This window comes from Prionailurus bengalensis, chromosome D1 (genome assembly GCF_016509475.1).
Source record: "Prionailurus bengalensis isolate Pbe53 chromosome D1, Fcat_Pben_1.1_paternal_pri, whole genome shotgun sequence".
In the NCBI taxonomy this organism is placed as follows: Eukaryota; Metazoa; Chordata; class Mammalia; order Carnivora; family Felidae; genus Prionailurus; species Prionailurus bengalensis.
This window is the reverse complement of record NC_057346.1, coordinates 112725754-112739070: the sequence shown is the minus strand read 5'-3', so window position 1 is coordinate 112739070 and position 13317 is coordinate 112725754. Positions and strand designations below refer to the sequence as shown.

Here is a 13317-nt window from a genome sequence, read left to right as displayed (position 1 = left end):
CGCCACGCGCCTTAGCAGCAGCTCTCCAGACAGTCCTGCACGCGCCCCCACGTCTGCGGGCAGAGGAACCGGGGAAGAGACAGAGAGAAAGCCTGAGGACTTGCCTTTCCATTCGTGCTCGGCATATTTTCTTGTTCGTGGTTTATGTCATGCACTCCATCTGTTAGGGTTTTTTTCTGATTATTCTGTTCTTTAAGAATCATTAGCTAAAACCAAAGAATTGAATATGAGGGTGAGGAAGTAAATACAGATAGAGAATCTCCTCTCGGAAAGACACAACTGCAAATTGTGAGCACAGTTCGGGGGAAACGGGCGGTGATGTCCCGCAGCCAGAATAAAACAAGTGACCAAATCGGAACGTATTCTCGGCTGCACGATGGCAGGTAAGAGACCGTGCAGCTGGGCGCAGACAGTGAGGTGTGCCGGCCCTCGCTCGCCAGTCAGAAAGTAAGCGACAGGTGACGGTCCCCACCGCGAGTCTTACACGTTTTTTTAAAGACCAGGGATAAAAAGGAAACCCCCTCAAATCAACTCCCGTCATGACGTCTGGAGCTTACCTCTTTGTGTGTGGCCCCTAATTCTTCTTCTAACAAACTACACCTTTCAAGTGCTACTCGTAACCGCTCTCTCACCTGGAAACAAAGGGACTGAGTTTGTACGTGTAGGTGTTTCATTTCTCCTTACTGTACAGTTACCCGAAGGTCCCCTTAACCTCAAATCACATGACAGAGTAGCTGGTAAGGTCTTTCGCGGATGCCAACGTTCACACACTTGCTCGTTAACAGCTTTCAATTTCACACTGGAGTGAAATCTTCCCCGAAATAAATTACATTACGCGATTCGTAACAGCAAATCGAGACGCACAACGTTTCCGCCAACCGCTACTTTTTAACCACACAGACCTGTCTTCTTACAAGAATTCGAGAAGCTTAAAAGGAAACTCCAGTCCCACAAACACGCGACGTGTGCCTCACGGCACACAGCAGGTGCGCGAATCGAGAGCCGCCGTGGCCGGAGGCACCTTTTCATCCAGAGCTTTGTGGTGCTCGAACAGGGACTTCAGGGCCTTGAGCACCTCCACCTCGCTGGACACGCCGGCCGGGGACTGCGCCTGCCGCTTCACCACCGTCATCCGGAGAGACCTCTCGTGCCTGGACACGAGGCACTCCAAGTGCTCCAGCAGCAGCTGGTGGGAGAGGCCAAGGGAAAACCGTGTTTAAACAGCACTTTCAGTTTTGGGCCCCAATGAGACCAGATGCGAAACCGAGTCTGAATCCCTTCAATTCGGTCCCCGGTTAGGGAGCCGCCCCCGCCCTTGCACGTGTTAAAATAGCCTTAATTCTCCTCCCGGATCAAACAAGGTGTGAGAACGCTGGACTCATGGCTCCCGGCCAGCTCCACGGGGACGTGTGGACAAGGGGAGTGGATGGGGTCCTGTGTGGAAAGACACTGGCGGTGCGCCTACTGACCCTGGTGTTGTTCCTCTCTGCCTTCAGTTCCGCGATCTCCTCCTCTCTCTCCAAGAGCTGCTCCCTGCAGACATTGAGCTCCTTAGTAAGCGCCGCAAACTCCTGGGGGCAGGGAGGGAGATGGGGGTCTTCAGCCAGAGCGCACCAGGCCTCCGCGGCCCACCCTAGCCCACCCACCCACCACCCTCAAGTAGCATCTCACACACCGGTCCCCTCCCCACCGCCCACAGGAGTCCCGGGGATTTTCGGAGGGACCGACCCTCCAGGCGACGGAGACATCTTCAGGTGCCTGGCGGGTCTAGGACTCAGGAACTCTGCTGACTCGGGAGCGACAGGCCGAGAAGGCTGCTGCCCATCCCCAGCCTCTGGCCTCGTCCGGGAAGCAGGCTTGTGGAGCGGCAGCAGGGAAAGGCTGACGGTCCCCAAAAGCAGGCTTGTGGAGCGGCAGCGGGGAAAGGCTGACGGTCCCCAAAAGCTGCTGTCGTAGCCTGACAACCGGCTCAATCAAAGTCAACCATACGAAATGGACCTCTCAAAAATGCTGGTAGGCCTCTTGACGAAAGGGAGAGTTTAAGACTGATTTCCTTACACGAGCAGGAAACTTTCTGGATGAAGCGTCGCCGAGGAGAGTGATGCCAGGGCCCGCCACCCCGCGTGGGGTTTCTCTCCCAGCAATACCGAGCGCCCGCCCGGGACACGGCGTAGAGGCGGGCTCAAAGGAGGTGGACGCACACTCTCCGGTCGGTCGAGCGCAGAGCCCGGTGCAGGTCTCAGTCTGTGAACCATGACATCGTGACCTGAGCCCAAACCAAGAGTCGGACGCTTAACCCCCTGAGCCACCCAGGCGCCCCAGAGGTTTTGTCTCTGAAGGACAAACGAGGAGGTAAAGATTCACTTAACAGCCTGACATGCAAATTCAGAAAGTGGTTGATTTCGGCAATTCTAGAAAATCAATGTACAAACAGGTGACATGCTTATGTCATACTTATGAAGTTCCTTCATAAATTAACCCTTTCCAAATCAACGGGAACTTGACCACAGAACTGACCACGTTCCTTGCAATCTGACTTGACAAGGTGAACCCCCAGAAGCCTATCTGATCCTTGACGTAGAGCTGTGCAGGCCCATTTCCGTGTGGGGATTTCTTTCCCAATAAATACATTGGAAACTTTTCTGGAGATGTGTGACATTTGGAAAGACTGGCAGATGAGCTGAGCAGCCTAGAGATATCAAAAATATTAAGCAAAAGGTAGGCCACGAATGCATGAAATCTACGCAGATACTAGGCTATTGTACCGTTTACTACCCGAAAACATACACAAACCTACTCTAAGTCTAACAAGGCAAAGCTTATCAAAATTTGTGCACGTAAAGAGACCGTACCTACATGGTGCCATTTGCAGTCAAGAGAAAGGCAAACAAATGCGGAGACGCAGGATTAAGTCCTAACCGCCTAACACGAGCTGTAGCAGACGCTGTCCTCGGGGGGAAGTGTGCACCACCTCCTGTTGCCATTGAGGTCACCTCAAGGGTTGCACGAACCTGCTGATCAGCTCCCTTCTCCGGTAAATCACGCACCACAGGAAAAGCGATTTCTCAGGGTTCCTTGTAATTTTCACCGTGTTAAGGGCAATACCATGAACCCTGAATTACGCCCTGGGACCCGTCTGAAGTGTCCCCAGGGATGCTGGACGTGCTCCCGCGATGCGATGCAGAGAAGAGGCATGGCATGACAAGAAAAGGCTGAATGGCCTGACCTGTACTGAGGCCCACAGCGGCAGCGGCCAGCCGGCCGGCGTGAGGACCACGGGGACACAAAGAAAAGGAGACTCTCGAAGCTCTCGCTGCGGCCACCCCAGCACATGCAAAACCCTGGTGCGTTTTGTGAGACATCTTTTCGTCTCGTGTGGAAGACGTGGCATCTCTGTGGACGTAGGACTGCTGTGAGACGGACACACCTGCGGACTCGACTCAAACTGCAAGACAAGTGAAGTCCTGCCATCACGACGTAAGGCAGAAGGAAGGGAAGGATCGAAAACTGGCACATTTCAATCCAGGCACAGGACAGCTTGGTGATTTGAGAAAGGGGTTGGCTTTAAAAATGGTCGAGACGACAGGAGAAGCAGCTTCCACCACGGAGAGGAAGCACACGCTTCCCAGACGCCCCGGAGAAGACTGCGGAGAAGCAGGAACTACCGTCCTCCGCGTGTCAACCCCTCCCAACACAAAACGTGAAAAACCCAAGAAAATCGCTTGAGGAGACCACGGCTGCCTGCACAGGTTTTTCATGCAGAAGGAGGTGCCCTGTCGAGGGGGAAATGCCACAAACGACATTTATTCACGAGAAAGACAAGTGAGCACCAAGATGCTGGGTAGGAAGGGGTGAAGCAGCGACCGTCTGAGCGGACACAGGCGGGGGTGTGAGCAGGGCGGCTGGCCCTGCGTAGGCAGCTCACCCCGGGGCCCTGAAGGCAACAAGTGCCAGTGGCCAGTGGTCCGGCTGCACAACCAGAGCCCTTGCCCTGGACCAGTTCCATCCCGGCTCTGTCCCTCAACTCAGGAAGTACGCCGAAAGCAAGGGACTGTCCTCTCAAGTTCTTCTGACACCGGACAACGTCCTGGCCACCCAGAACCCCACGGGGCACCACCAAACGTGTCTGGGCGGCCCACTCGCTCTGGAGCGCGGCGGGTCCAAGTCCGCCTGCGGACCAGGGGCCACGAGGACCTGTGAGGCTCATGACACAGGCACTTTACGAGGAGGACGGTCAATGCTACCGAAGAGAACCGCCACGGGGGGAGCATTTTGAAAGCCGGGAGGATGCCACGGGACGTTACAAACAACGCCGTGAAACCGTCAAGCCCAACACAACGAAGAAATCCCTGCTGGAGAGGACCGTCCAAATGGCGCGCGTGATTTCACGGGACGTGCGACACAGCCCATCGGGGAAATCGTGAGTGGGACTGTGGAGACGGCAGAAAGGGCTGGAGGATGAAGGGGTTCAAGATGCGGATCCCGAAGAGGGTCAAGAGCTCAGGGAAAAGCCCAGGGGAGGTCGCAGAAGACGGCGGCGCGGAGAGGAGAGCTGGTGCAGCAGCCGGAGGGCGAGGAAGGCGGCCGCGCTGGGAAGCACGCTGCCCTGCCGCGAGGAGGCCCCGGCACAGGCTCGGCTCCTCTCACCACACGGACCTTGCCGAGGCCTGGGTGCGGAGACGTTGACAGGGAAACGGGAAGGCACGGAGGGAGACAGAAACGCACTTCCGGAAAGCTGCATCGAGGGTGCCCGCCTCCCCCTGCTCCCGCCCCCCAGGCCCCGAGACCCAAGACGGCCCCACCCAGAGGGTCCCCCCCACCCCAAGCAGGTCCGCACACGAGGACCTCCGGGACGACCCGCCCCCGCTTCCCGGACAGCAAATCCTCACCGCGGCGCCCAGCGAAATCACCTCGCCTGCCAGGCGCGTGTCTGTGTGTGAAAATCAAGTGAGCGCACGGCGAGGCCACGCGAGACGCGTGCGTGTCGCCACCACCGAGGCGTCCATCGGGAAGAACGTCGCGTGCGAGACTTGTGTGCGGTTGGACAGCCTGTCCTCGCACGCACGGGCATAAGGGGAGTGAGATCTGACCTAAAATGAGTAACGTGTTGTCTCATAGCTTGGCTTTCAAAGAGCGACACTACCTTGCAGCGTGCCTCTCTCGGTCCCTGCAGAAGATGCCTCCCGGCCTACTATCTCCCGCCGTTTTGTTAAGATAACAATGTGTCCAACGCTGTACTGTGAATCCGGCTGTAAAAGCATCGGCTGGGCCGACACAAAGCAACGAAGCAACCAACCTACTGATTACACCAGGCCCAGGCCGTCATGAAGCATTCACCCTGATACGTCTGGTTGTGAGTGCATGAATTGTTACGCCTGCAAATAAACGTGAACCTTTCGCATTCTTCTCATTTCTGACGCCTAGTGCTAGCAACACACGTAACCACAGCTCCTTCTGTCACGGAAGACACAGCACCGACGCGGGTTCTGACAGACGATTCACCCTGTAATCCGATAATAAGCTTAGGTATCAAGACAGCACGGCGCTGTGAATCTGCTTTCCCTGTCACTTAAAATTTTTTTTCTAGGTTCCTTTAAGAATACAGTATAATGAACTACTGGGACCACATCAAAGTAAAAAGCTTCTGCACAGCGAAGGAAACAATCGGCAAAACTAAAAGGCAACCGACAGGATGGGAAAAGATATTTGCAAACGACAGACCAGATAAAGGGTTAGTATCCAAAATCTATATAAAAAAACTTCGCAAACTCAACACCCAAAAAACCAAATAATCCAGAGAAGAAATGGGCAAAAGACATGAATAGACACTTCTCCAAAGAAGACCTCCAGATGGCCGACCGACACATAAAAAAATGCTCCACGTCACTCATCATCAGGAAAATACAAATCAAAACCACACTGAGACACCACCTGGCACCGGTCAGAATGGCTCCCATGAGCAACTCAGGCAACGACAGATGTTGGCGAGGATGCGGAGAGAGAGGGTCTCTTTTGCACTGCTGGTGGGAATGCAAGCTGGTACAGCCACTCTGGAAAACAGTGTGGAGGGTCCTCCAAAAACTAAAAATAGAACTACCCTACGACCCAGCAATCACACTACGAGGCATTTATCCACGGGATACAGGCGGGCTGTTTCAAAGGGACACACGCACCCCCATGGTTACAGCAGCACTATTGACAATAGCCAAAGTATGGAAAGAGCCCAAATGTCCATCGACGGATGAATGGATCAAGAAGATGTGGGATATACATACAGTGGCGTATTACTCGGCAATCAAAAAGAATGAAATCTTGCCGTTTGCAACTATGTGGATGGAACCGGAGGGTATTATGCTAAGTGAAATTAGAGAAAGATAAATATCATATGACTTCACTCATATGAGGAATTTAAGAGAAAAAACAGATGAACATAAGGGAAGGGAAGCAAAAATCATATAAAAACAGGGAGGGGACAAAACAAAAGAGACTCAAATACGGAGAACAAACGATTACTGGAGGGATTGTGGGAGGGGAGATGGGCTAAACGGGGGAGGGGCATTAAGGAATCTACTCCTGAAATTTTCACTATATGCTAACTCATTTGGATATAAACTTTAAAAAATAAAAAAATAATAAGAATACAGCATATAATACATACAACATACAATATAAGTAGCGATGGACTATTTGTGTTACTAGTAAGGTTTCTGGACAACAGGAGGGTATTAGTAGTTAAGTTTTGGGGGGAATCAAAAGTCATACATGGATTTTCGACTGTGGGCAGGACGGCACCCCGAACCCCAAGTTGTTCAAGGAACAGCTGTACTCATCCATGAGGAATAACAAAGCAAGCAGCACTGCTGTAATCAACAACAGAAAAGAGTAAAATAGAAAAAGTTTTTCTTTTTTAATTTTTTAATGTTTTTATTTATTTTTGAGAGACAGAGTGCGAGTGGGGGAGGGGCAGAGAGAGGGGAAGACACAGAATCCGAAGCCGGCTCCAGGCTCCGAGCCGTCAGCACAGAGCCCGACGCGGGGCTTGAACCCACGAAGCGTGAGATCATGACCTGAGCCAAAGTCAGATGCCTAACTGACTCAGTCACCCAGGCGCCCCAGAAATATTTTTTCTTGACTGTGGTTATTTCAGGGGGAGCACACCGAAGGGGATGGGGAGGCAGGTAATTTACAGAAACTGTGAGTGTTTTCATGGGTGTATAATAAGCTAATGGTCATTTCACCTAATTTACCTTGTAAACCAGAGTGTCGTCTTCTAGAGTCCACAGCTACGGGTGATCAGCTTTCACCTTCCCAGCATGAGAAGGCCCTACAGACCCGCTCCCCCAGGAAACCTAGGGAGAATTATGCCTAACAACAGCGATTCAGCCTCCAAAGCCATCCAAAGCACACAACAAATGAAGAAACACCAATTTTTTTTTTAAGTCTATCATGATTCACTAAGGAAGGGGAGTCTGTAATATCTGAGCCCAAACTGACCCCCCCCCCACCTCCCACTTCCTCCCAGCTCAGGGAGGTGGACCTTCCACTGCAGAGGCCACAGCCAAGAGCATGGGAATCCCGTGCCCCCCAGCTACCCGTCTGCTACAGAGGCCACATCCTGGGCACGAGCGGCGGGAAGGCCGGGGCGCCCTGGTTCTGCCCAACCCCGCTCAGGTAAAGGAGGCCGGAACCCTGGCTGGAAGGGGCAGGCTGAGGCGGCCGGGCCGCGGTCATCTTTGCCCTCGCTCTCTGCCGAGACGGTGATGGACCCCAGGCTGCTGCCCGCCCTCCACCAAGTAAGTGCTCAGCCCCTAGAGCAGGGGTGTCCCCGGACAAGCTTGCCACTGTCCCCAGCCCTGGTTCAGAGGTGTTGCCGAGGGAGAGGAAGGGCAGGAAAAGAGAGGACTCCTAACCTCCTTCCAAAGGAAGGGACGTCACGGGCAAAGTTTAAAGCCAGAGGAGGCCGTACTGAAAGGCAACTGGGCAGAGACTCAGCCCAGACTGCAGGGTGGCCCTTGTGCAGGAGAGAGGAGATTAAGGCAACCAGAGGAACCCTCCCAGGGCCAGGACAGTATCAAACACCGACTCAGGCACAATTCCCAGGAAGGAAGCAGAATCTGCCTGGTTTAGTTTGCAGAGGCATTTCTAGCCCAGAAGATTATTGACAACAACAGAGCAGATGGCTGGCGGTGAGCGCAACTCACAGCTGAGGGTGGTCAGGGAACCAGCGGGAGAGCACCCGACAGGTGCCACGGGCACCCACCTCACTGCAATCGTCTGGCTCTTCAACAAACTGCTTACGATGTTCAATTCATTTCCTAGATATTTCAGGTCAATTCACCCCATACACGCGCACACACACAAACGCGCACACACACGCGCGCGCACACACACACACACACACACACACACACACACACACACACAGTGCTCTTTGGACACAAGGCTGCTCCTGCTAAAGAATACAGACAACCCTTTACTTTACTTCAGTATTTCAAGGCATACCTGCAAACACAAAAAAATTACAGCAAAACGAAATGAGAACAATCCAAACGTGTCTTCAAACCTGACAAAGTCTGTTGGGTGCTGAGCTGTCTTCAGAGGCCCAGAAGGCAGCACTGAGAAACGGGCCCCGCGGTCAGGAAGCCAGGATCTCCCAGCAAGGTCTCGCAGAGATTCCGTCCACGGGAACCCGAGGGAATCAGACCAAACCCCTCGCTTTCCATCTGCTCTGGTAAATAACTTTAGCTGACCGCCAGGTCATCCGATGCCTAATGTTGAGAGATTTGCATCTAATCTTCAAGACCTCGGATCAGAAAACACTGTTCCTGTTGTAGGTGAAGGAGAACCAGACTCAACGCGGCGTCAGCGAGATGCGTGGTCACTCACACGGCAGCCAAGCGCAAGGCGCAGCTGGCTGCAGGCCTGCCCGGTTCAGGGCCTCGGGTTTTTATCTCCATATTTTGTCCCCTTGTGCAGGAATCTGGGTCAATTCACTAATTCTGTCTCTAATTATGTCCGGTCCACGTTCATCGTTCCAGCCAGCACCGTCTTCATTCACTGGATCTCAGGCTGTTTTCTGTCCTGCCCTCCTTCTCTGGTACCATTTCTGTTTGCTTTAGAATTTCTTGTTTCCTCAGGGATGTTATCTTTTTAAACATCTCAAACACACTTACTTTGACAGTTTTACTAGACTACCCGTGCGTTCTGGAAGAAGCAAATGCATCGTTCTGTAAGGGGCCGACTCTGGAGGCTGTGGGATCTGGCTTCCAGCTCAGCCCGCGTAGGTTATACCGCTGGCACTTCCCTCCCTGCCTAGTGTCCAGCCACTGCCTCTCCGGGCCTCCCAAGGCCTCAGGCCAGAACTAGGCTTCCACGGTGACAGAGAGTTCCCGCTGCCTGGCTCCTTACAGACGGTGTAGACCCTGTGAGAGAGTCACCGGACGTTGTGGCACAGCCCAGGCCCTGCTTCCTATCCTCCCAAGGCCCACCACTTCCCACAAAGCCCCAGTGTACTGGGGACAGTGACCTTAACGTGGGGAAGCCTCATCTAAAACCAGCTCCAAAAGCGAGTCTGATTTTAGTTCTAATTCCACCGGACACCTTGGTCCCTGTGACCCCGGGCGACAGGAGCCAAGCTTCCTACTGGCCCTGCATGCTCGGTGCTTGGAGCACAGCGGGCGGGGGGATCTGGCCAACTCCAGCTTACCGCGCTGGGTTTCTCTTCTGTTTCTGTACTGAGGGGTATTTTTCTCTTCTGGGGGTGTGGCTGTATTGTTTGGTCTGTCTGTTTCTCTACTTACATTTCACTCTCCCACTGCCGTTGGGAGTGAGGTCTGTCGAAGCACGTTTGTGCTGCCATCCCGACTGGAAGTCACGATTCGTTCGAGCGACGGCCGCACGGCAGACAGGCGGGCCCGGCCCCTCCGCAGGGCGCGGAGCACACAGACAGACCAACAAGAGGCCCAGCGCGGTCCGCGCCCCGAGTGAGAAAGGCCCGGGCTACGGGGGGGGGGCAGCACGGACGTCGCATGTGGTGGGAGGCAGGCGCGCTGACCCGGAGGCCTGCCGACGGAGAGGGCACGGCGGGTGAACCGTGAGCCGTGTGGCAGGAGAGCCTCGTCATGAGAGCAAAGCGGCGTCTGGGAGTGGGGAGGGCGTCAGGGGCTCGGGCAGCGTGTGGGAAGCGGTAAGGGAGGCTGGGCGGGCAGAGGCCAGACTGCAGGCCCACGCGCACCCCAGTACGGAGCCCGGATCTCATCCCGAAGGCTCCGGAGTCGTCCATCTACAGACTCTGAGGGCCCTCCCGAGGGAGCAGGCCAACCGTTCAAAGTCCCAGGCAGTGCTCAGACACAAAGGGTTCGCTGAGTCAACAAAAGCCCCCGGGAGCAGTGCAAAAGCGGGGCTGGGGGAAGAGACGAGTGACACAGCAGCTCCCAGGCCACGGCAACCCCCCGGGAAAGAGGAGTGTCTGAATCAAGACCAGGGTTAGAGAGCTGCCGCAGCCCGAGAGAGAATTCTAAGACGGAACACAGCATCCCACGTGCCTCCACTGGCTGTGCCCTTCATCGGTCTTAAAGGGCCCCCTGGAAGGAGGGGGAGGCCAGAAGTGAGGAGGCAGGTCGGGCGCCGCGGTAACGCGCAGGCCCAGGGCACGGGAGAGGCAGGCGGGTTCCCAACAGGCTTTCCGGCAGTGCCTGCTGACAGACGGGCGAGAGAGAAAGGCCCAGGACGACTCCAGCAAGTGAAGGACACAGTCCCCATTTCCTGAGCGGGGCGGGGCTCTGGAAGGGAGACCCAACAGCCCGCGTGGGCGTGCTCCATTTGGGACGTTACAGGACAGTCAGCGGGCAGCACGGAGCAGAGCTGAGGCCCCCAGCGGGAGCTCGGTGTCGGTGCGGGTAGGAGAGCAGCCTCGTTCCAGGCCAATCACGAGGCACTGAGCGTGGGTCAGAAGAGAGGTGAGGTCCCAGCCACGTGCCCACCTAACAGCGGACGGTGGGAAAACGAGGGATGGACTGGGAGTGGTCGGCAGGCAGGAGGGAACCAGGGAGGGGCCGGCTCAGGAGTCAACGGCTCTCCGCATGTGTGACCCTGGCAGAGGGGTCAGCTGACTGACTGCCTAGAGGAGGTCAGTGGGGGGCCTCCGGCACAGCAGTCCTGGAGCAGGGGGGCGCAGGCCTGCCTGCACAGAGGGAACCGGGGACAGGAGGAGAGGCCACAAAGCCATGAGCCGGGGTGGGGGTGGGGAGGTGGGGACAGAACTAGGGTGGTGGCTACGCAAGTCACAGGCCCAAGAAAGGCCTTGGGGGGTGACCCAGACGCCTGCTGGTGGGGAGAAGCCAGGGGAGGGGGGCTGACAGAGCGGCCACTCTGCGCAGCTGAGGGCAGATCACGGGGGCGGGGCAGCAGCAGACGGCCTTCCCTGGGAGCACGCAGCCCCCCGCGCTGGAACGGCAGCTGAACACGGGGGCGGGGGCGCGGACGCGGACGGCCTGGCAGTTGTGCGGTGGGATTTAGGGAAGTCCTCTTCTGCCGTCTCCCAGTGTCACTCACTGCAAGTGACATGCAGACAGACTTGCGTAAGGCGTGAGCACGGGCAAGGAGCACTGGGGAGAAGGAGGGCTGCCTGGAGGAGAGGGCCCCCGCGGCCACCGGTCACGAAGGTGGATGCGGGAACACACTTGACCGGCGCAGCCCCCTGCCAGGTAAGGACGGTGAAGCGAAGGCAGGGACGGGGCCGAGCGGCAGGCCAGGCTGTGGTGAAAACAGACAGACCACAGGACTGCAGGCAGGTGAGGAAGAAAGCAGAGACGTGGGGGGGACGAAGGACCAGAACACCAACACCCTGGCAGGGTCACGGGACCATAGGTCCAGGAGGGCTGGATATCAGCGTTTTATTTTTAAACGTCTCGCCATCTATTCCCAACAAAGCTCACTGGCTTTAAACGAAATACCCGGTCAAAACACCACAAGCAGACTCCAGAAGCTCGGGGGGCGTGAGAACAGGGCTCCAAATTCCCGACATGCTCCAGCTAGGAGGTGCCAGTCACCGCACAGCCTCCCGATCACTCCTGCGCCCCCAGCTAGGAGACGGACACCCCACAGCCTCCCTGATCTTGGCGACAGGCCCCTGGGAACGGATGGCACCCGGCCTAGCCCCACCTGCACTCAGCTATGAGCCCCTTGCCTCCACACCCCCACTGGTGCACTCTTCCTGTAACACTCCTTCATCACCAAAGTCCAGAGTCCCATTACGTTTTTCATAAAGTCCCAAACTGTCTGGGTTCATCTACTAAGAGAATATATCTACTTCCCATCGTTTTGGTTAAATGAGTTTCTTACGACAAATTCAACAGCCAAATCATTCCACGATAGACCACTTTGGCCACAGCAGAAAACAAATTTATGAAAACTTGACAACCACTTTTACTCCTTAAAGAAAAACCTTTCTCTTTGGACAAAAGAATTCAAGTGAAAAGAATGGAAGCAAATTTAAACTTAGGAGTTTAGATAAACATTCGACAGGAAATTCCAGAGTTTAAGATTCCAAAAAAAACACGTTCATATGTGCACTGTTTGTATTATTATTGCAGAGAAAAGCTGGTTGTAGCTCAAACGGCCCCAAATACGAGCAGTAAATGAGCTACGCAGTGAGCACCAAGAAATCCACGGGTCAGCAGCCACACTTTCTCCTCTTCAGAAAGAATGTTTGTTTAAAAAACACCGCACACCAAGCATCCTACTAGCAGTGACATTCTATTTACCGTAACCGAAGTTTGGAGTATTTTTTGCAACTGAGTAGATGTAATAGTCACTGGAATATTCCCATTTTAAATAAAATCTGAGCAAAGCAGATGTGTGTTTCTTTGGACATTCCCAGAACCGAGAACAAGAAAAGCAACACTAAACCATCAGCGTCAGTTCAAGAACTTGGTTTCACACGGTGCTTGTGCACGTTGGTGTTTATCATTTCAGGACAAGAGGCCCAGATCTGGGTAACGGGTTCAGATCGTACGAACCAGACACTGTTCATAAAAATCCACAATCAGGCCACTTTTAAACGAAGTCCCATGGCTCGGATGCGACACTCCACTCCCAAAGTGACGAACACAGTTGTCCCCGGGGCTCCAGGAGGACGACTCTGGGTGGAAAGCACGGGTGACGCCTCGCGCCCACCCCCGGCTCGGAGCCCTCCCTTGTCCCGCGCCCTCCCCCTGGTCGCCCGAGTGACATCACCACAGCTTGTGGTTTTGACCGTGTCCATCACTGGCCCCATTTTCTTTCTTAATGACGTTTCGCCGTTCTGCTAACCTGCTG

At 54.9% G+C, this 13317-nt stretch overlaps 1 protein-coding gene across 7 annotated transcripts in view; it reads right to left on the bottom strand.

Moving 5' to 3' along the window:
* PPFIA1 (PTPRF interacting protein alpha 1) overlaps positions 1-13317 on the bottom strand; it is a 91622-nt gene that overhangs the window by 47256 nt on the left and 31049 nt on the right. For 6 of the 7 annotated variants that reach the window (XM_043581943.1, XM_043581938.1, XM_043581939.1 and 3 more), the window contains exons 3-6: positions 1470-1571; positions 1022-1186; positions 558-632; positions 105-206 (exon numbers count right to left, since the gene is read on the bottom strand). In XM_043581943.1, the coding sequence (XP_043437878.1) occupies positions 105-206; positions 558-632; positions 1022-1186; positions 1470-1571 (444 nt within the window). The remainder of the gene's footprint in view (positions 1-104; positions 207-557; positions 633-1021; positions 1187-1469; positions 1572-13317) is intronic. The other variant, XM_043581941.1, reaches the window with a different exon arrangement.